A 22,089-nucleotide genomic window follows, 5' to 3' on the forward strand; every position below is an offset into this window, starting at 1 on the left:
CTACAATGTTATGATTTGTAATTGAAAAACCTAGCACAAAGATTGGTCACAAATTACACTCTTACTAAGAGGGAAACCAGAATTCAAGATGATGTCATTTGATTTCCCAACCTGTTTTTTAAACTATTAGATTCTACCCGCACACTGACAATTCACCTCTGGGATAATGCCTTCTTCAGATTTTTTTAAAGTTGTGTTGCTCGTTTTCCTAGAAAGCTGAAAGCAGGTGTAGCATACATCATGACTGACTGAGACCTGGGATACAGGTCTCTATAATCGCTTTCTTTCTCTCATTGCTATGAAGGAGGAATGACTCTGGGAATGGTGGAATGCAGACTTTTGGGAGACACTTGAATGTGACTTAAAGTAGAAAATGTACCCTCAGTGAGACACTGGCAATTAGATGACAGAGAGAAATACAGAACTATGAAAATGAATCCTTATCAAGGTATGTTAAAGTGAGATGGCTGTTTTTGAGGTATTATGCTTATGCTATTCACAAGTATACGAGGGTCTGGGGGAAAATGAAAGAGGCAGCCTTGCTACATAACTCCATCTAAATGAAGACAGCATGAGTTAACACCAGCTAGATGATCCTGCCTTATAGAAGCCTGTGAAAAATTGGGTACATGGAAGAAAAAGAGAGAGCGAGGGTGCTTTATCGTACAGAGATATGTGTTGAGTCTACATGCTTATTCCCTTTGGCCATATAAAATGGTGGCTTATTCCCAATGAATCCTCATGTACTTTGGAACACAATGTGAAAAGTTCATGCCAGATAGAAAATGGGTTCACTTTGTACTGTACCATGTTTTAATCATCAAGAACAAGGCACTCTAAACACTATTTAAAGCATGTGGAATGAAGAGCTGAGGCACGGAGAAAGGAAAAAAAAAATGGAGCCTAACTTATATAAGCTTGAAAAGGTAAGAAAGTTCAGAAATGCAGAGTTTAAAACTATGAGTATATGAAAGTCAAATGCAGTTCTAAAGAGCTGAGACTATCAAAAGCTGTAAAATTCATTAGGCATTTAGAGTGGCCAAAATTTTAACCTCATTTAACTTTTCAAAACCTGTTCTACGAATTCTGTTTTTATCCTATTTTAAATTACTTCTATGGTATACTATTTGTTAAAGTTTACCTAGAAAAAAACACATACTGTTTTATACCTTGCTTCAATGTTGATCTGACCCAAGTTTATATTGTCAAGCAAGAAAGTAAATGTGCTTACTCTATTGTGACTTGTCTTAATCACAGTTAATGTCTGTGAAGGGCATTGCAGCCAGGGCTAGATCTGATCTCCAGATGGCTCTGGCATAGCATGATTTGAGGGAGGCTCTGAAACTGTCTCCCACACTGTCAATCTATCCACCCACCTGGCCAAAAATCACACTCCTGACTCAATCCACTTTTCAGACTATGTAATAAATGTATTATCTACTATTAGAATGCACAGATGTTGTGTGGGTTGAGAGGAAGGCCTTAGAATTACTACTGTCATGCCCACATCATAGCACAATATAAAATTCACTTTCCATCTCACTCTGTTCTGTAGAGTAAAAGATATAAGAAAAAATGAGTGTAAGGGAAGAATCACAGACTATAGGACCAGGGTAAAAAGTTTTTAGTTATTTTAGTTAGTTGCCTTAGAAACAACCAGACTCAGAATGACCTGCTCACTGCTGATGGCAAAATTGGAATTACAAGCCAAGTAGAGTGTTTTCCATACATAAGGTTATTGAACACTATGCATAATCAAGGCAAGTTGGCTTTGCAAGGATGATTCAGATGTTTTTGAAAGACTAAATACACCAGGGTGTAAAGACAGAGGCTAAGACAAATGCAACACACCAAAAGAAACTGTAAAACACCACTCCAAGAGAAAGTCTGAAGACTTTCAAGATGTACTATCAAGATAAGCTTAATATTTGCTCTTTACTTGAATTATCAGTTTGTGGCTATTGGTTTGAATCATTTTAACTTTTTTATTAATAAATATCTTCTCATGACAAACTTCCCACCATGAACTCCATATTTTAAAAGATTTTCCCATTACATTTTTAATGAAATAATAAATAACAAGTTTCCTCAGTTTTATCAATCAAAAGATCAGCACGAAATCAAAATGTTGGTAATAATTGAAACAAAGAAATACATTAGTAAACTTTGTCATGAATAAATGTATACTTCATAAGATTTTCTTAAAATATTTTAAGTGGTATAATTTCTATTTATTACTTTTTAGAGATCCAAACTATATAAATTGCACAGATTTAGAACTTCTGAATTGTGGATCTCATTCTGTATTACTCAAGTGGTAAGAAATTATGTTTCTTTCTGTCATGTATTATTTTTCCTCACTTAATAGTAGAAATAAAAACATTCCTCATTTGGACTAATGTGAATTGGAATGAAGGATAAAGCTTCTCAAAAGGAGAATTAACTAACCCACGGTCCTTATTAGTAAATCTTTTTAATAGTAAAGTAGAGGAGGCAGATAAAATCTTTGGTAAAACCTAAGAACATTTTACTGCCTGTTTATTTAAATGTCCTTGTTTCTGTTCCTTCCTTTACACAGTATCTGTGACAACTTTTTTCATCATTAGCTATCCTAACTGAATCTTGGTTTACATTACAGAATTGGAATGTTAAATCCTATTGCCCTGCAAATTATCTTCTAAATTTTACAGTAAAAGTTAATCTGAAACAGTTAGTGATGACTGCATTGTTTCACACAGGTTAAAATGCAAGTAAAGTATTTCAGGTAATAATAATTTGGAAGTAGGACAGCATTCAAAATGGTATTTTAAAGGAAAATCCAAATGAAAATCCAATATAAATCCTGATTAAAACCTAACCAAGCAAAACACTGCAGATTACCTGGATTCCAATTAAATGTGACAAATGAATACCTGACAGGTTTCAGTTCCAATTCTATTTATGTCAGAATGGCCCATTAATATTGAAGATGAAATTATCAGAATTCAAGCAATATAATCCTACTTTTTTACTAGATGAGTGATCTGAAAACTTGGAACAAAACAAAATTGTTACTCAAATGTTAACTGCTACATTTGATCACTCAAAATACATCACATCTCCTGTCATTACCTATAGATTCTGGCTAACATGAATTGTAGCTAGCAGATGACAAATGTCTCTATGAACTCTACATTCCAAGTGTCAGTAATATACAAAGTCAGGAAAAATCCAGTTTTATTACAGTGGTCCTTGCTGTTGACAGGACTTGATACTTGGTTATAAAACAGAACAAAAAGCCATTTTGGGGTATGTTTCTCAGGAAACTTCCTATTCTGTTTACACTCTCATCTGCTAGGTTTCCCATGATCTGTTTCCTACAAAGTAACTGATGTGTGTTATTCATATATAATAATGTTTTAATTATTATTTTGTGCTTACTTCAGGTGTTGAATGTCTTTAAACTCACAATTAAAAAGTAACATTAAGATGTGATTATAATTCCAATGATACAAAAACTTTTCTATTCATGTAACTGACATCACAAAGAAAATCTTAATTGTACATTATGCTATTTATAATAAAAATATGCATGTTTTAAAACATAAAATTACATCATTATGAAAAACTAATCTCAGACTTAGTAATATTACTAAATTAAATTAATTATGCCTTAATAGGTAGGTAAGTGTATATATATGTGGTTCTTTAAATTTTAGTATTTGTCCAAAGAATTTTAAGTATACTTGCCTTAAGTATATATTCATCATCATTTCAATGATTTTCATATGAAAATTTTATACACATTTTTAAATTACTGAGAAAATTAGTTCTTAAAAATCACATCAAACTCCGATCCACATAAGCACACACCACCATACACACAGATAAGCATGCCTTTATAGCCATAAGGCAAAACGCCATTAAACTCTGGATAATCAATCAAGTGTGATATCAATCCTGAAACCCTGATATCACATCTTTTCATCTGCTAATAATGTGGATAAATAATTATTTAGCATGGTTTAGTTTAGTATAGTTTCACTTGGGGTCATTTATCCATTATTGGATTTCAATATTTATAGGTAACCTTCAAGAAAAAAGTCTTTTCCTTTATTAATAAGTTCTACTTGCATATCTCTACTAAAGATACTAGTATTTAACAGAAAGAATGTCCTTTGCAATTCCCTGCCTTCATTTATAATATAACAATCTCTTTATGTTTAAAATAACAACGAGGCTAGGAAAACATTTACTACTCCAGTTTTTGATATAAATGTATTCCTTGGAGCATTTAATATTACTTGAAATTCAGAAAATGGATTACTGAATTGTCTTTGCGAACATAAATGGATCTGAAAAGTTTTACAAGTACTGTTTGCAATACAACTTTATGACTTAAATGAAAATGTAGATAAAGCCAATTGTTGTGATAATTATGAGAATAGCCTTATAACATGGTTAAGAATATGGAGAATTATATTTTATTTCCCTTCCTTTTTCTTGCACAAAAATGAGAACAACCTTACACTTAACTGAGAGGATTTCTAACAATTTTTGCTGTTCACTATGGAGAGCAAGACAGTCCTGTTCTCCTTTTCAGCTAGAATTCGAAAGGAGAAGTTGAAAAATACTTTTCTCGATATCTAGGAAAAGAAAAAGTCAAGCAAGGTGTGTTTATAGTCATTTCCTTTCACTAAGACTGGATAATGGCAATTGAAGAAATAGTTGCATGACAAAAATGAATGTAAGAAAACAATTGAATAAGACCTTTCTTGGTGGTTACTATGTAGGACTTGTGCGCTAATTTAGCATTTTTCATCAGGCACTGCTCTGATTCATTTATAAGTGCATTTACTTCTGACAGGCTATTTTAAAAATATGGTGCAATTGTGGTGAATTTTACCTAAATACTTGTGTCCCTTTATTTGTCATTTCTGTATTTTAGAAAATATTTAGTATTTTAAATGAAATAGTTTTTGTGTCAGCTATTTGATTTTGATTTTAGACTGACCTGCGCAAGCCTACTTATCACGGCTCACTAGCGTGATTATGTGTGTGGATGTTGTGTTTGCCCCTACCATTTTCCATATGCTCTGCCTCACCAACACTGCCATCCGGCGTGGTCCTTTCATAGTTGTCCTCTGGGAGTGGAAGGGCACCCAGCCTTGGCCCTGATGAACTCTTACTGCTTGGTGTTTCTGACTCCTCCAGCCCGCTGTCATAGCAACTCTGCAGTGACCCCTGATGTGGGTCCTGAGGCTGACTCACAACAGAAAACGTCACTCTACGAAATGGCTGCAAAAGAAAAGATTCTGAATGTCACTAAGATATAAGACTGCAAATTATCTTATTCTTAAAAATACATACATTACATACATTAAGGCCTACTTACAACTAATTCAATGCGAAATAGCTGGACAAGTAAATATGATCTAATGCAAAAGCTAGAACTTAGATTTTATTGTGGAAAATGGAAAATCCCCTTTCTGAAATAAAGATAAGAAAACAGCAATTTCACTAAAACATGCGTTTAAGTCTGATAGGCTAGTTCCACATACTCACTTTTTTTCTATTCATTTGTTCTTATGCGTTTACAAATACACTTTATAAATTCAAGGGTTAGTGATTTTGTAAGGCAGTAAATATTTAACTAATCAATCACCAATTTTAAAATCTTCACCTTAATGATATAATGTATTAAAATTGAGTTCATGATTTAAAGCTTTAAAACTGAGAGTGCTGGCACTTAACTACTAAAAATATGGCTGATAAACAGAAATTCGGATGTAGTGCTAGGAAACTGAATTATGTTTACTTTTTTATTCCTATAAAATATTTGTAATTGTAAGGATCAGAGTAAAATAAAACTTTCTTTAACCAGTAAATGGAAACGAGACAAGTTTGTCTATGTTTAGTATGCTTGTGCATTCAAAATCAACAAAAGCACGTATGGTCTTTAATTTGTATTTAAAAAGTACTGCACAACTTTATCCAATTGGAACCCACAACTTACAATATTAGTAACACTGCCTGCTGAAGATTTGCTGTGTATAACATGCAGATAATCTTAACTACATAATGAAATGAAAAGAAATGCAGGCTTATTAATATACAACAAATTAATGCCATAGAATGATAGTCCTATATGTGAATAACATTTTGGAAAAACAATGCAAAAATGCCCTGTAATGTCTATCTGAGATTATCCATGGTAATAGTTGAATGTACTAGCTGTTCTATGAATTTGAAGATAGCATAAGTACATGAAGTAAAAAGTATATAACTTTTCAGCTCATAACTCAGATTGCTTTTTCCACTACAAAGTCTACAATTAACATTGCCAGAAAACAGTGAAACAAACCCTTTTTGTACTTTTATAACTTGAATGGCCCTGGTACAGTCACCAATCATAACCAGAATCAGTAGATTTGTAGAAGTGTTAAGTATTATCTGCATATAGTGGGTTATTAATGACAAAGCTAAGACAATTGTGACATTTCCCCCTAATTTATCAATTGACTTTGATAAAGACAAACACATACCTCTAAAAATCTTACTTTATTAAAGATAATAAAACTCACTGAAAATATTGCATATTGTTGGTACTTCTCTTAGTATCACACTATTCATATATTTTTTGGGGCATACAGTGTTTACAAAATCTTCTCTTGCATTCTAGCTCAAAATCAAGTTCATAGAATTACTGAATCTGCATGTAAAGGGAAAACATTTTTATCAGTTTTCTCATGTTTCTTTGAACTGGGTTTGCAGTATTGAAAAACAGGAACAAAGTATTTTTAATATAAATAGCATATACATCATGGGCCAAAATTTACAGGCCATAAACTCTCTAGAAACACTACCTTTACTTCAGAAAAAATTCCTCATATTTCTTTATGTTAGCTTTATTGTTATATTTACAGTTTATCTACTTAAATATAGAAATCAACTGTCCAGACATGATAGTACAGACCTGTAATCCCAGCACTAAGGAGGTGAGAAAGGATTATCACAAATTCCAGGCTGTTTCTGGTATACACGGTGAGACCATGTCAAGAAAAGAAAGAAAGGAGGGAGGGATATTTCATTTTTATGTTTCCCCCATTAACAGCTGATTGCAAAATATCTGTGATTGTCTAATGTCTTCAGTTTCACCATGGAAATGAGACCACTACAAGTCTCTTAAAAGTATATTGTTCTGCCTACAAAAGATTCTTAGCAAATACTACTGAACAAGGAAATTTTAATGACAATGTTGAATTTAAGTAAGGTCATTCAGACATATCACTTCAAAACATACCAATTGGTTAAAAAATATATCTAGCTAGCTACACAAATAAAGGGAGATGGTCAAATGTTATTTTTAACTCTATTTTAATGACTCAAATCTTTTCAGATCAGTCTTCACTAACAAAAGAAGAAAGTTCAGTATGAATACATAAGTTATATAAACAACTTAAGAAAGGAGAAATAAGTAAAAAATTATAAGAAATGGTGCTTCATTCTGATATTAAAGCAGAATGGAGAGAAACATTTGGGTGAGGGTGATAATCTTAGAATATATGCTTACATGCTTCTTTCAGCAAAAGTAGCAATATAACAGAGAGAGGAGATGTGAGCTATGTTTTTAATGAAAATGCCAAAAATAAAATAATGACTAATTTATAATGCACTACATGGTCCCTGCTGCAAACTTACGCATTTTATTTTCTTCATTTCTCACCCAATTGTGATTGTGAATATTTTAATTGCTATAAATTACTTTAGAAATAAGAAAGTTAGGATTTTAAAATACTAAGATCTATTTATATATTTACAAGTTCTTACAATAGTCAATGTTTTCTTTTGAGATGACCCAATTGGGGTTATAATGCATATACACATGGAACTATCACAAGAAAATGTCCTGTGTAACTATTTTTATCTCAAACAAGTAAAATTGTCATTTTTTTTCTTTCTTTTCTTTTTTCCTCTACAAAATCAGAGGACAAGAGGATGGAACAGGTTCTGCCCAGGGTGGACAGTGGTACCAGTGGAGAGGTGGAATTGGTGGGAACAGGCTATAGGAGGGTGAACACAGTACAAAAAATGTGTACACATATATGTAAGTGCAAAAAATTATACCTGGTGAAACTATTCCAGAAATGGTGTGAGGGGTGATAAAAGAAAGCAGAGGAGGATGTGATTTCAACTATGATATACTTGATATATTGTAAGGATTTTTGTAAATGCCACAATGTACCCCCACCCAGCACAGCAATAAATAAATTAATAAATAAAAATTTTTAAGTTTCCATTTAAAATAATATCAAAATAAAAAAAAACCCTAATGCAAAATAAAAATCCAAAACAAAAAGTATTACACAATGAGTAGGAAAAGTTCCCATTGATCATTTCTTTCCATATCTTAAAATATGCCATTAGAATTCTACAATACAATGCCAACATCATATCACTGTAGTTAAACTCTACTTGATTATTTTGAATAATAAAATTCTTGTAGCAATGTATTTATGTTGGCAAGAGCAACCCTTACGCATTCATATAAGGATTAAGATTTATTTTAATACAGCTGCATTTCATGTATATTGAGTTAGACAGACAGAACACAGGAGATGGAGAAAGAGAGGAAGTCAGATGAGAGAGAAAGGGAAAGAGAAAGCCAAAGAGGAAGGTAGACAAATGTTTATATACCATCCTTTTTATCAAGTTGAGTCTATTGAGAAGACAGGTTTTATAGTAGAGATTATGACAGAAATTCATATTATCTCTGTTCTACATTGCAAAAAGAAAGATTAAAACTGGAAGAGAAAGTAGTGTGTTATCTTTATGACAGACAGAATGAATTTGCTTTATATAGTGACCTTTACTTTGTTAATTGCTGATACTCTGAAGAAGAGTAATTTAAGTGATCAAATTCTTGAGCCTACAAGAATGTGAGAATTACCCAGGGAACTCATGAAAAAATGAAACGTCAATACCCAGTCCGAACATAAATTCAATGAATCAGCACTCAGTGTGTGACGTGAATATCAGTTGTTTTTTAAATTCTACTCAGTTGACGATAAAACGCAGAGAGGTAAGGACAAATCCTACCATCAAAAAGAACCTACATAAAGAGATCACAGGAAGTTGGGCATGGTGGCTCAGGCCTATAATACTAGATATGGAACACTGGGTGGATCATGGTTCCAGTTCAGCCAGGCAAAAAGTTGCAGAGATTCCAATCTTAACCAATAAAGTCTAGGCAGTATACCTGTCATCCCAGCTACACAACAAACTTAGATAGGATGATTACCATTCAGATCAGTTTAGGCACAAATCAGAGGCCCTATTCAAAAAATATCTAAAGCAAAAAGAACTGTGGACATGGCTGAAGTGCCTGCCTAACAAACACAAAGCACTGAGTTCAAACTTCAGTGCCACCAAAAAAAAAAAAATCAAAGGAAGCAAATAACCTTGCCCCAGGAAGTATCTAACAGTTTTTGAGGAGAATCAATAAGCCCATGCATGGCTCCAAGTAGAGATTCAAAAGATGCACATGAAGGCATGTAGTCTTATGAAATGTGTGAGCTTTGTATTTTTCTATCTTGAATGATAAGTGATTTTGAACCCTGCAAATGCAAATTGGTCTATCTGAAAGAAAAGAAAGCATAAGAGCTTAAAGAAGCGTATCAGTCTTCAAGATCTTTGAAAGGGTAAATACACGCTAGAGTCTTGAGTAAATGATGCAAGAAGAGAGGTGGTAATGACAGTGAAAATGGATGGCAAGGTTCTTATAAAGGAGTAGTCATTAATTCATATACTTGTATTTATGTTGCACCTTATATTGCAAGGTTTCAATAATGATTCTACACATTATAGAAACTCAAATCCTAATAGGTCTATAAAAGCAAATGAAACATAATGTAATGAAAATTTTCAATACAACAGAGGTTGGATAAAGATGCTGTGAAATCTGCTTGGGAATTTAGGGTAGAGACTGAGATCTCTAAAAGTTTAATAGTTTAAGGGCCAATTATCAATTCTATATTTGAGCCCAGTAGCAACAATAAAATGTGAAGTGAGTAGAAAAATCAGATCACTGTTGAAAATCATAAGCCAAAATTTCAAATCATTTCCAGAAGGAAAGAAAATGCTATATGATCAGAGGAATCAGAGTTATCCAAAAAAATGCTAACTGCCCTGTGCCCATTGGACTCACCCACTTAAAGGTCATGGGACATAAAGACAGATGTAAATATATGGACAAATGTAAAAAGCAAGGACAGACTAGTAATTTTTTAACATGACAAAAGGCAGAAGTAGGGTAGAAGTTTTAAAAAAATGTGTAAAGATTAGTTTATTTAAACTTTTGTCATTCTTCATTGGCACTGCAGAGGGTTTGTTTTAAGGTTAATATGGAACAGGAAGGCAAAAACTGATGTCCAGCAATAGAAGGCACAAGGAGAATGAAAGAGGTCAATGAAAGAAAAACTAACTAGAATCAAGACTGAAGTTAAATTTAACACAGTTACAAAACTATAAAAGCAAATTAAGTAGTCAAACCCATTGAGGAATTTCATACCTGGAGGATGTGTATATACATGCATATGAGTGTGCATATAGTTAATGAAAAAAATGGTACATTAGAAATAACTAAAAAATAAAAGAATTCTACTCTAAAAAGAACCATAGATTTTTCTATATGACCTTGGACAAGTTAGCTGACCTGTGGTTCTTGTGCCTTAGGCTCAAGGGTGTGTAAAATGGAGATAATACTATCTGCCCCTTACTAACTTAAATTCTCTGGGAATTAATGAGATAGTTTATAAAAGAGCCTTAAGCTTCCTCAAAGACATATCCTATAAAAGGTACGATACCTCAGGCCACAGCTATAGAACTAGAGCTATCTCCCATCATGTTTTAGGTTGTCTTTTTCTTTTTTTCCTAAAAAAAATATAAAGCTAGCCCAGGAATTCACAATGCTTCTAAACAGAATTTCTAAAATCCATACAAAATTTCAAACTTAATAATCCTATTAATGTACCAAGTATATATTGTTCTAAATACAAATTATTCATAAAGCAAATATATGCATAAAATAACACCTAAATATTTCAAAAGCTATTTGGATCCTTTTTTTATTTTTATTTTTTGTGCATCTAAACCTTTCCTGAGCATGAATAATTTCTGTATTTGATTATTTTGCAATACCATTTATGCAAAAATAGTATTATGACATGCTAGAGACACATCAAACCATAGGTCCTAATCAGAAATTACAATATATTACAAATATATTAAAAGTTAACTCCAGCTAAGTTGCAAACTCTGAATTATCAGGTGAACCCTCATTCTCTGTAAAGCTCCCAGCTGACAAAAATGCATTAGTACTGCTTCAACCTACAATAGACATAAACAGCATTCTGCACTCTTCTTGGCATTTTAATTCACTTTATTTTCTAAAAATCTAGAGATTACATAAGAGTAACCTGGTAGTCAAAGGTGTTAATGGAGAGGTCTTCTGCCATGCTTGCTTTTTTGCTGTCAGGCGATCTGGGAATAGTATCCTCTCCCTTATCCCTCTCCTTCTTCCTTAGAATTATTGGTGAACCGAAGAGGAGGGATGCATGATTACAGTGAAAATTTTCATATAAAACTAATTCCAGGAAATAAAAAGGACAAACATAGCAAATAAAGATTTCTTTTTTAAGTCGAGTGCTGTGGGGTGTACTATGTAACATATTTGGTAAATGCAAATTTGCATTTAGTAGTTTTGTTTTCTGGAAGATGTGAACAGACACTAAAATCATGTACTGGTGAATTTGGGGTCAAGAGAAAGACAGGCTGCTTGGATGAGAAGAAGAGTTAGAACACACCTGGATAACAGAAAGAAGGCTTGTGGTCTAATGACATCATTGTCAGGCACTCATGAAGGACAGTGAAGTGACTATTTGATTCATTATTCCTTTTGGTAAAATTACATCTCCATTATTTATATTGTAAATCTTAACAGTAAGCTTAGATCTGGACAGCCTAGCAGGTGTAGAGGTGACAAAGGTTGTTCTCACAAGCTTTAATTCAACTATCGATTAGCAGTCTCATCCCATCCTACTTACATCCAGAGAGTTCGAAGAAGTTAAATCCATAAACTCCAAATTTACTAGAGGATTGAAAGAATTTTCCAAAAAGTTTATTTTTTAAATGCCTAGAAACTGAAGTCAAATTGCACTGTATCACTACCTCAGTTTTTATTTTATTGAGCATATTAATTTTAAAATTTGTTTAAAAACTTTTAAGAATCACATAACCATCCTCAGTCTTTGAAAGTACTGATACAATAATATGAACTATTTATAATCTGCACAATTAAAAATTAATTTTTATGTTATTGTGTTATTGTGAGAATATAATCACTGCAATATATGAAACATTTCCACTGTTATCTTTTTAAAAAATTTTGCCAGAAAGTTCATGTTTATAGTAAAGTCAATAGAGAACAAATGAATACTCAAAATATATGAACAATAATAAAACTTTTATTTTTATTCATTCTAAGTTGATTGATTAAAAAGTACCCTTCATACTCTAAAAGCAAATATATGTGCATCACAAGACATACTTAAAGTATTTGCTTTCTATCTATAACAGCAAAATGTTCAAAGTCACAATGTATGGAATAAACCTGGGTTTTTTTCTTTGACAGGGTAGTGGTCAATTTTAGAAAATGAAAAAGTAAAGGTTTAAGTATTAGGAATGCCATAATATATGCAATACTTATAAGAAAGGAGAAAACACATTGTAGGGCTAAGAGGCCAGACACTTTTGCCTCAGAGTCATCTTTTATACTTAGTGACAATACCTTTATACGGATTTTATTTGCAAGAGGCTAAGACCCTAAGGATGTCATCCTTTGGAAAGAACCTCAGGTTATTTTTTTTTTTTCCTTGTTGAATTCTGCTGTGTCTAACAGACAACTTTATTGGAAACTTTAAATCTGCACCTTCCTTTTTAGCTTCAGTAGTTTCTCCATGTATTGTCTCCTTATCTGGAACTCACATAGAGCTGTCTCAGTCACATCAATTATTTCTGAATGGGCTGAAAAGGCTTTTTTATTTTTTCCAATTCACTTAGTTATGTCCGTCAAACAGACTTCTAATGACTCTCTTTGTCAGTCATAAAGCACTGTAACAGTCATGGAGCAGACCATCACATATTATGGGGGAGCTGCATTTTATTTTTAAAGTGACGCTTTCTAACCCAAGGAAATCTTTCCCTGCAAATGAATAGGCACATAAATCTGCGAACATTCTTAGCCAGTCTCTCTGCTACTAAGCAAACATGCCTAGGATTCCAGAGTGCATTCTTACAGGATATTTGGCAGAACCCTCAAACAAACTTTAATCAGGTCTTTAAACTTTTTAGGGGCATCTTCCTTGACTGAAGTCTCAAGACCTCTCCATACTTCAAACTGCCTTTCTGTCTTTTATGTCAATAGCAGATGAAAGGATGTTAAGAAGATACATGTTGAGACATTTGGACTAGTTAATTAGGGCTCTCATTTGGGGGAAGAAGTTTAATAACTCTCTTTTGACTTGTGTGCAATTTGCTATTATTTATATGTCCACTTCTGAAACGAAGAAGGCAGGTGGTACTTTATAATACTTAAACATGTAAATCACAAACTCCTTAATTGTTACAAAAGAATAATGATGCCAGAATTAAAACAGAAGTTACTGTATGCTAGGAATGTATATTACTTTCACTTCTTCTCATGCCACAGCTATGTGTGTCATAAAAATGTTCTGATTTTGCAAATGAGAACAATATAAGGAATTTCAATATGCAAATTATTATAAGAACTACTCTAGCCTGAAAGTGCAAATTGGCCTCTTAGTATTTTGTTTTTCCTTCTAATAACAAATGTCAAGAAACAAAATAGGCAAAGCCCAAAACTCTTTGTATATAGGCAAACTTTTTTGTTTTTAAGAGGTTTTTCTGAAAAGAAAGAAAGTATGCTCTAAAACAAATATCATTGGCTATATATATTTATTTGTTCTGCTTTTTACTATTCTTACTGGCTCCTTTTATACCTGGTCCAGGGTTTGACAAACATTATCTGTAAAGGCCCAGATAGCAAATATTGCAGACTTTGTAGAGCAAAGCTGTTTGCCACAACCCCTCAAATCTGCCGCTCCGATATGAAAATGGTCATTAGAAATATAAATGAATGGACATGACCATGTCTAGTAATATTTTATGTGTAGACCCAGAAATTTGAGTTTCAGACAATTTTCTCACTCTGTGAAATCTTACTATTGCTTATTTTACAGTATTTGCAAATGTAAAAAACCAGTCTTATCTGCTTTACTATTCAAAACAAGCAGAAACCAGATTTGATGGAATTTACCCACCCCTGATATAGATGGCCTTGAACCAGGTATACAAAGATTTTGCACAAAAAAAATGACACCCAGTTATTCAAAGGAACATTATCCAGTTTGTGGACTGTCTGGATTCTTTGTTTCAAAGACTTTTTTCTAAGCCTTGATTTGCAGAACTGCCCAGCTCATTATTAACACCACAAAGTATGGGCACAAAAATAAAAAGTACATAAGACTCAGGTAATCTTTTTCTTTCCTTGTCATTTACTATGGAAACAAGATTAAGTTATATTGAAATACCTTTTCACCAGTGGGCAGATGTGTGGTTTCTATGTTAGGCTATGAATAAGCTATGTTGATGTTTTCTCATGGCAAAAAGTCATTATGTCACTTCATTATGTTCTGTCACTGTCCCACCTCCTCAACCAGAAGAAATCACATGGTGCACATAACTTGTACTTCTCAGACACGACTTTCTCAGCACAGCGTCTCTCATGTTCCAGAAGAGTTACTCCAAATAAAGATACACTAGGTGTGGACAGAAAGGTAGATCCATTTTATTTATACCAGCATCCCACAGTGTTTCAATGATAAAACAAAATTGAACATTTATATGAGAAACTTAGGCTGAATGTGTCTTATGTATCAGACACTCAGAAAAGTGGTTGAAAAATAATGGAACTATACATATTATTTTACATTTAACAGTTCTTCCACATACCATAGATCCTTGCACCCCTGTAACACACTATGCAGATAAAAGATAGTTGCCTTCCCCATTTTCTAGAGAAAATGATGCATAGAAATTAAATGATTTAAAAGGATGAATTCCCGTAGTTACTGCCCTATGAGGCTGGAATGTCTAATGTTCTTTTAAATTAATCTCTCTGAGAAGAAACATGGAAAAAATATATGTAATATATATTTATATGTAATGTATGTATACACATTATATGTGTAACTATGTATAAATAACATATATAAGTATATATATGTATATACATATATAAGTATATATACCTATATATACCTATCTCTTCAGTTAAATGAATTCAGTTAATAACTACCACTTTGGAATATTATACGATTGAAATGAGATGTTCTTTGTAGTTTTTATAAAGACTTTCAATGAATGTTACTTTGAATATGTAATGGAAACCTTAGTATGGTCCCAGGATGAGATTGCCTAAATTTCACTGCCTTCCAGAACCTGTAAGGTCTTCGTATTTAGCAAAGTAAGTTAAGAGTACTAAAAAAGCAAAGTGCCACCACTGCTTCCAAATAGTGCACTTACTATATGGGTTTCTTAGCTCACAAATTGTTTTACAAGTCACTATAGTGTATGTGCAAAAGTGCTTGGGCTCTGAGATCAGAAATACTATAATCAAATCCTAATGCTATCTCTACTTACTGCATAGTTTTGGAAAATCACTTATCTCAACTTCAGTTTCTATAAATTGAAACAATATTTTTTAGTAACTGGAACAATACTTCTAAGGGAAGTCTTTTCTCCCATTTCTTGTAGGGGAACAGGAAATGTTTCTTTTTCTCCCCCTTTACTTCTTCCTACTTTGTTCTGTTATACTAAAATAAATCCTTGCTAAAACTTCCAAAAAAAAAGAGTTCTCATCAGAATCAAAAATAACATTTTATAAATTACCCAATATAAAAGTCGGCAAAATAATATAGCTAACACTCACGGAACATACTAGTGGTTTAAAGTAAGTGAGCCTTCCTGTGTTTGATTTTACTTTTGGTGTTTTTTCACATACTAATAGGGAGAATAGGAATTGAACCTTAGGCTCTATTTGGGTTTTTGACAGGCATTTTTTTTCCTCTTAAAGTTAAATTTAATCCTTGGTGCATGCTACTTTGAGGGACACAGACCAACACTGTAAATTCCTCATTCTGGTAGTGTAGCTAAGTGCACTGAGACACCCTAGCCCAATTTCTAATCTCTGTTCACTCTCTAATTAATCTGCCTTATCCTAGCATTGGGCATTTGAGCCTTCACTTTGTTTCTCCATAACAGTTTTTAATCAATGCAATCCATATGGGACCTTTTAGATGGAGCTTACTTATTTAATTCCCTTACTTGTACACTTCATAAGCCCAACTGTTCTTCACTTTTATGCATAGAATATTCCAGATAGGTCATTGGATCACTTTTTAATAATATTTTCCTTGCACTTGGTTCTCCAACAATATCTGTTTTTAATTATTGCTAAAGCCATAATCAGCTCTATTTTTTAATTCCCTGAATCACAAAGTTCAAGATGCTATTAGCAGCCCCTTTCTATCATATCAAATTATTGGAAAGCATAGTTACCATCACACCAAGTACACTCTATGGTGCAACAATTATTAATTCTTTTGTCTTGTTAATATCTTTATACATTATTGCAAGCTTTTCATCTATGTTATAAAGTCCTCATCGACAGTGGTTATGCAGTATACTGCTATTTCAATAATAATATTTGAAAGCTGTTTCATTAATATCTATTAGCAGGGTTTGATATTTCTTTTCCTTTTGGAAATTAACTGTGGACTGGGAGATTAGGAGATTTGGATTTGAGTAGTAGTTCTGATATGAAATGTGAAATGTGGAGCAATAAATAATCATTCAGTTTTAATGTCTTCAACTTTAAAATGAGGAGTAACAAATGATGTTTAATATCCTTTCTAGTTCCTTACTTTGCTTAAACCATGGAGTTATGGAACTGAAGAATATATGGTCCTGGGCCAGTGATAAGTGATTGAAATCAATAATTTCAAAATAAACTTTATTCCCCATTAAGAAATCCTTAATTATATTTCATGATCTTGAAAATATTAATGCATCATGCAATGCAATTACTTATCAAATAAACACCACAAAAATCGGCATGATAACCAAATGTGGTCATTAATTAGCTTAATGAAAGTCACAAAGACGTCAAGGTTCCCTGAGACTTAACATCTTTGTGAAAAAGAGAAGGCATTCCCAAAGATCAGTTCAATTAATTATGCTTGTGTTAATCTTCCTTATCCTCTCAAACCACCTCTTTTGTGATTCCTTTTTTTATTCAACCACATAATGATGTTAATTGTGTTACTACTTTGTGCAAACACAGCAAGAACACATCCATCTCTAAAATGTATAATCCTAATAGCAGGAGGTAGCAAGCCTTACATGAAATGGAATGGAGAAACCATGCTGGACCACAGCTGGATTTCACTCCTCAATGTGTTTGAGACATGGGTTCTTGGTAGCCTCTATGTTTACATGCACAAAAAGACAGGGAAACAGAGGAAGTTAAAGGTAGGGAAAAGAGAATATTGACAGGCAACTAATGAGAAAAATACTATCTTCACAATGACATTCAATCCAACAAAGACTTATTAAGCACTTGCTTTGTGCCTACCACTGTGCTGAAAAATCTACATGCGGCAAATTCAGTCATTAAACGCAGTTGGGCAAGGTGTAGATTAATCATTCAACAGCATTCACAGAATACAAGCAAAGATCTGTTCTAGTTTTTTCCATTTGTGCATTGTGATAATCATCAAAAGCTCAGTTCACATGCTGCTCAGTTGCTTTGCATGACTACCCTACACACCTATTGAGTCCAGAAGCAGCTGAATAAGATCGATAAACCTGTGTGGCAAATTACACAGTTGGAGTTAGTCTGCAGCAGTTCAAGGGAGCAATGCTGAAGAACCAAGTGGAACTCCTACAGGACTGGCCAGGTTTGTAACAACTAAAACATTAGAACACAACAAATAAGCAGTGACAAAATCAAACTTGAAAATCTACTTCCTGAAAATCACAGAAGCACAGATAGGGTCTGCCTCACAAGCACGGGGGTCAATTCCTTCACATTGAAATAAACGGAAATGAAACATGCATTTCCATTTCCACTTAAACAGATGCTCCATTTTCTTCTCTATTTTTTTTTCTTTTCTATCTTAGACATTTTCATCTCAACTGCACCTGGTGAAATCTGTTTAAGGAACTACATACATTTAAAATCCTTGAGTCTTCATATTCTATGGAATGAAGTTTTGTGTCCTCAAATAGCTTCCCCTGCTCTGGATGGATTCACACCTCTGACAGGAATCAAGATGGACAACTATAGTAGTCTCTGAAGTGTTACTTAGCATTTAATTATTAAGCTGAATGGAATCTAACTTTGGAGCCTAACTGCTAAAAAGGCACACCCATATCCTCTGCCATCTCACGTTTTCTCGTATGTATTCAACTTCGTTAAAAAGAAAAGCCACCAGTAACCATAGGGGAAATATATTCAATTATTTGATGCCATATATATATATATCCTAATTTGTATTCCTTAGCATGAATCAAATTACTCCAGGAAGAAGTAAATGAAAGTGGAGTAAAAGTAAGAAAAATGTTCCGCTAACAAGGTTTATATTCCCATTCCTGGAATCTGTGAACATGTTACCTTACAGTTAAAGGAAAATTAAGGTTGAAGATAGAATTAAGTTTACTAATGAATTGAGTTTAAAATGGGGAAAATAGATTGATTGACTGTATGTGCCCCCTGAAATAACAAAGATTCCTAAAAAGTAGAAGGAGGAAGCAGAGGAGGGATCCGAGTGATGCAGTGTGAAGGCTCTTCACCTTACATTGTGTCCAAGTGGAAGAGCATGGTGTCCAAGAATGCCAGTATCCTCTAGAAACTGTCAAAGGCATGGGAGCAGATTCTCCCTGGAGCTTCCAAATGAATATTGCCATGCCTACATCTGGATTTGGGCCAGTGAGACCTATTTTGCATCCCTGACATAGAACTCTAAAGTAAGTAAATTGCATTTTTTTAAAGCCATTATGCTCCTAGTCATTCATTACAGGGAGACAGCAAAGATATACAGTGAGTCTTGAAGCCTGGTTGTGGTGGGTAGTAGAACAAAGTGAAACAGTTGGACTTAATCCTCACATTTGTGAAAAAGATTGTAGTCATCATTTAAATTTAAATTAATGTTCCATTGTTATACCACCTGTAATGCACTGCAAATCGGCATGTCATTCCAACAACTATACTGGTTTTATAACAACACAATATAGTGTACTGTATCTTTTGTTTTAAAAGTGTTAGTTTCATTAGTGTAAAAGCACTAAAGTAGTACTTATAATCTACTTATTATTCTTCTAATATGTTGAAAACATCACTGACAACAGCAATAACAACAACAAAATAAAACTGGACCAAGTCTCTGGAATATCCTTATGAGGGAAAACTACTTCAAATTTAGACTTCAATATTCTTTTATTAGGTAACTAATACTGTATTTTGGGAATTCCATCAGCATTCAAATCAGAAAACCAGAATTTCTTGTCTTGACATCAACTATAATTTTAACCTTAGGACACTTACTTAAGTATTCTGATCCATGATTCATTTTATGTAAGTATAAATACTAATATCTCAATTTTAAAGATACAAGGAACAATGAAGCCTTATAATTGAAACAAACTGACTATTAATAATAATGGTGAAGTCAGTCAAAAATTGTGTATACAAGACAAAGACTGTTTTAGGAATCTATTATATCACTAAAACAAAAGAAAAAATAATCCATGAAATTCAAAGAAAATCTTCACAATATACTAGAATAAAAAAATAAAAATAATAATGGTTTGATAGTATCTTGATTTTCAAGAATGAGTTAATCTGAACGAGAGAGAGCTATAAAATCTTAATAGGTGCTTTGACTATAGTTTCCATATTTTAGGTTTTACCTCTTGTTCACTTCTTTCTTTCTCATTTCCTCTTTGTTTTACACTTGGGAACAAAAGAAAAAAATTTAGGAGGATGAGTTCTTTGAGTAAAAGCTTCAGCTTCTTAGAAGGAAAGAAAAATAATTCACTAAGTGAATAATAAGTGCTGGTATTTTGTGATTCTTCAGGGAAATGACAATATTTTCAGCCTGACTATAACACAGGGACTCAAAGGTAATTCCTAACAGTTGGACACACAGTTAGAAACCTTTTTGACAGTCTGGAATCAAATTTTAAGGCAAAATTTCATAATATAAGCTAATTATCCAATATTATCATATATTTATATATTATTCCAATATTCAGTGCCTTAAAGGTAACATATTTAATTTACTACTTTTTTGAGAAACATGGCAGAATTCATAAGCTTATGAAACAGGGACATTTTTAATTATGAGGAAAAAATAAGTCCATGAGGCAATATTAGAACAATAATATTTTATTACTAGTATTATTTGGCTTCCTAAACCTATTTACCTTTCATATTTGAAGATTTGCTGAGCCACATCTAAAATAAAATATTTTTCTTCCTTTCTTTTATTTTATCTTACAACTTTTTTTTATATGTCTGACTTTATTTTCCACACAAGTTTCTACTTCACAAAGATCTTAATTTTCACTTTAGAAGTACTGAAGTGATAATATCTGGCACCTATAATTTTTGAATTTATTATAAAAAATGATTCAATGATGTTTTTGCCCTTAGATTGAATTATATGTGTTTCATGTATTAAAAATAACATTAAGCCAGCTATGGTGGCACATATCTATAATCCCCAGGTACTCAGGAGGCAGTGGCAGGAGGATGGTGAGTTCAAGTCCTGCCTCAAAAAACGTAGAGATACCTTCTCTACCCTCTCTAAAAACAAAATACCAACAAAGGAATGGGGGCATGTCTCAAGAAGTCAGCATGTGGAAGGCCCTGAGTTCAATTCCTAGTATTATCCAAAAAATAGTTAAGAATGAGGAGAAGGAAGGAAAGGAGGGAGAGAGAGAGGGAATGAAGGAAGGGAGGGTGTTAATAATAAAACATACAACTAACTCATTCTGGGGAAAACAAGATGAGCTTGGCTTTTTTTTAATGTTTAGCTTCATTTTTTTCCATGAAAACTGTTTATATCAGAAGGTCATAAATTAACTAGGGATGGCATTTATTATTTGCACTCAGTTTGACAGAAAACTCTAATGTGGAAAAAAAATACACAGAGATACACGACTGAGGAGACTCACATACTGCAACAACTGATGAATAGAAAGAGAACTTCCTCAACAGCAATTAATAATTGGGGAACAGATAATTCTTAAAACACACTGAAGGATGGCAAAGCCTCATTAGTGATAAGGTTTATGAAGTGTGTGCATTGAAAATGCACAGTGATATTCTTTGACACTCATTGATTGCTTACTGAGTGTATATTCATAGCTCATTTAATTGTCACAGTAGCACCATGGGTAAAATTCTTTTTACTCTGCATCTTACAGAAGAGAAAACCAATGAGTATGGAAGGCGCTTGCCCACAATCACAGTTGATAACTAAGCCAGAAATGGCTTCTTAAGGCAACATTGTGATCTTGATTGCACCTTGAACAGTTGATATACAGTTCCTGAGATTGCTACAAATATTGATAAGAGCACGTAACTAAGCCATATTCCTGCATGGTCAGGTTTACTTAAAAATAAAGGATGGGTAGGACCTGGACAACATGAGAAAACCAGTCCTTGGGGGAATAAAGTCAATTATTTTAGCTCCTGATAAGGGTTTTCCACAGGTTCCTTAACCTGAAAAATTATACATCCAGATTTAACTTCACTGGACATTATCTGTGTGCGGTTTGTTGTTATATTTAATCCAATAGTAAAGGAAAAGATTTGTAGTACAATTTTCGGCTTGAGAGTTTAAGCCATTTTCCTAAATTCCAATAAACCTTCCTGTCTTGTTTTACACAGGTCAGCTGTTCTCA

General features: G+C 33.2%; 1 protein-coding gene and 1 long non-coding RNA gene across 9 annotated transcripts in view; both read right to left on the reverse strand.

Moving 5' to 3' along the window:
* Positions 1–22,089, reverse strand: part of Pcdh7 (protocadherin 7) — a 384,744-nt gene that overhangs the window by 201,757 nt on the left and 160,898 nt on the right. For 3 of the 8 annotated variants that reach the window (XM_074042493.1, XM_020152891.2, XM_074042498.1), the window contains exon 2: positions 5,061–5,277. The exons of 1 other annotated variant lie outside the window; for it this stretch is intronic. In XM_074042493.1, coding sequence (XP_073898594.1) covers positions 5,061–5,277 — 217 coding nt within the window. The remainder of the gene's footprint in view (positions 1–5,060; positions 5,278–22,089) is intronic. 4 more of the 8 variants (XM_074042496.1, XM_074042495.1, XM_074042494.1 and 1 more) reach the window with 2 other exon arrangements.
* LOC141410998 (uncharacterized) lies at positions 5,284–20,437 on the reverse strand. The gene is made up of 4 exons (XR_012435840.1): positions 17,521–20,437; positions 14,649–14,876; positions 6,956–7,011; positions 5,284–5,468 (listed from the first exon to the last, which is right to left on the reverse strand). It is a non-coding gene; the product is annotated as an uncharacterized lncRNA (long non-coding RNA).

This window comes from Castor canadensis, chromosome 9, assembly GCF_047511655.1.
Source record: "Castor canadensis chromosome 9, mCasCan1.hap1v2, whole genome shotgun sequence".
In the NCBI taxonomy this organism is placed as follows: Eukaryota; Metazoa; Chordata; class Mammalia; order Rodentia; family Castoridae; genus Castor; species Castor canadensis.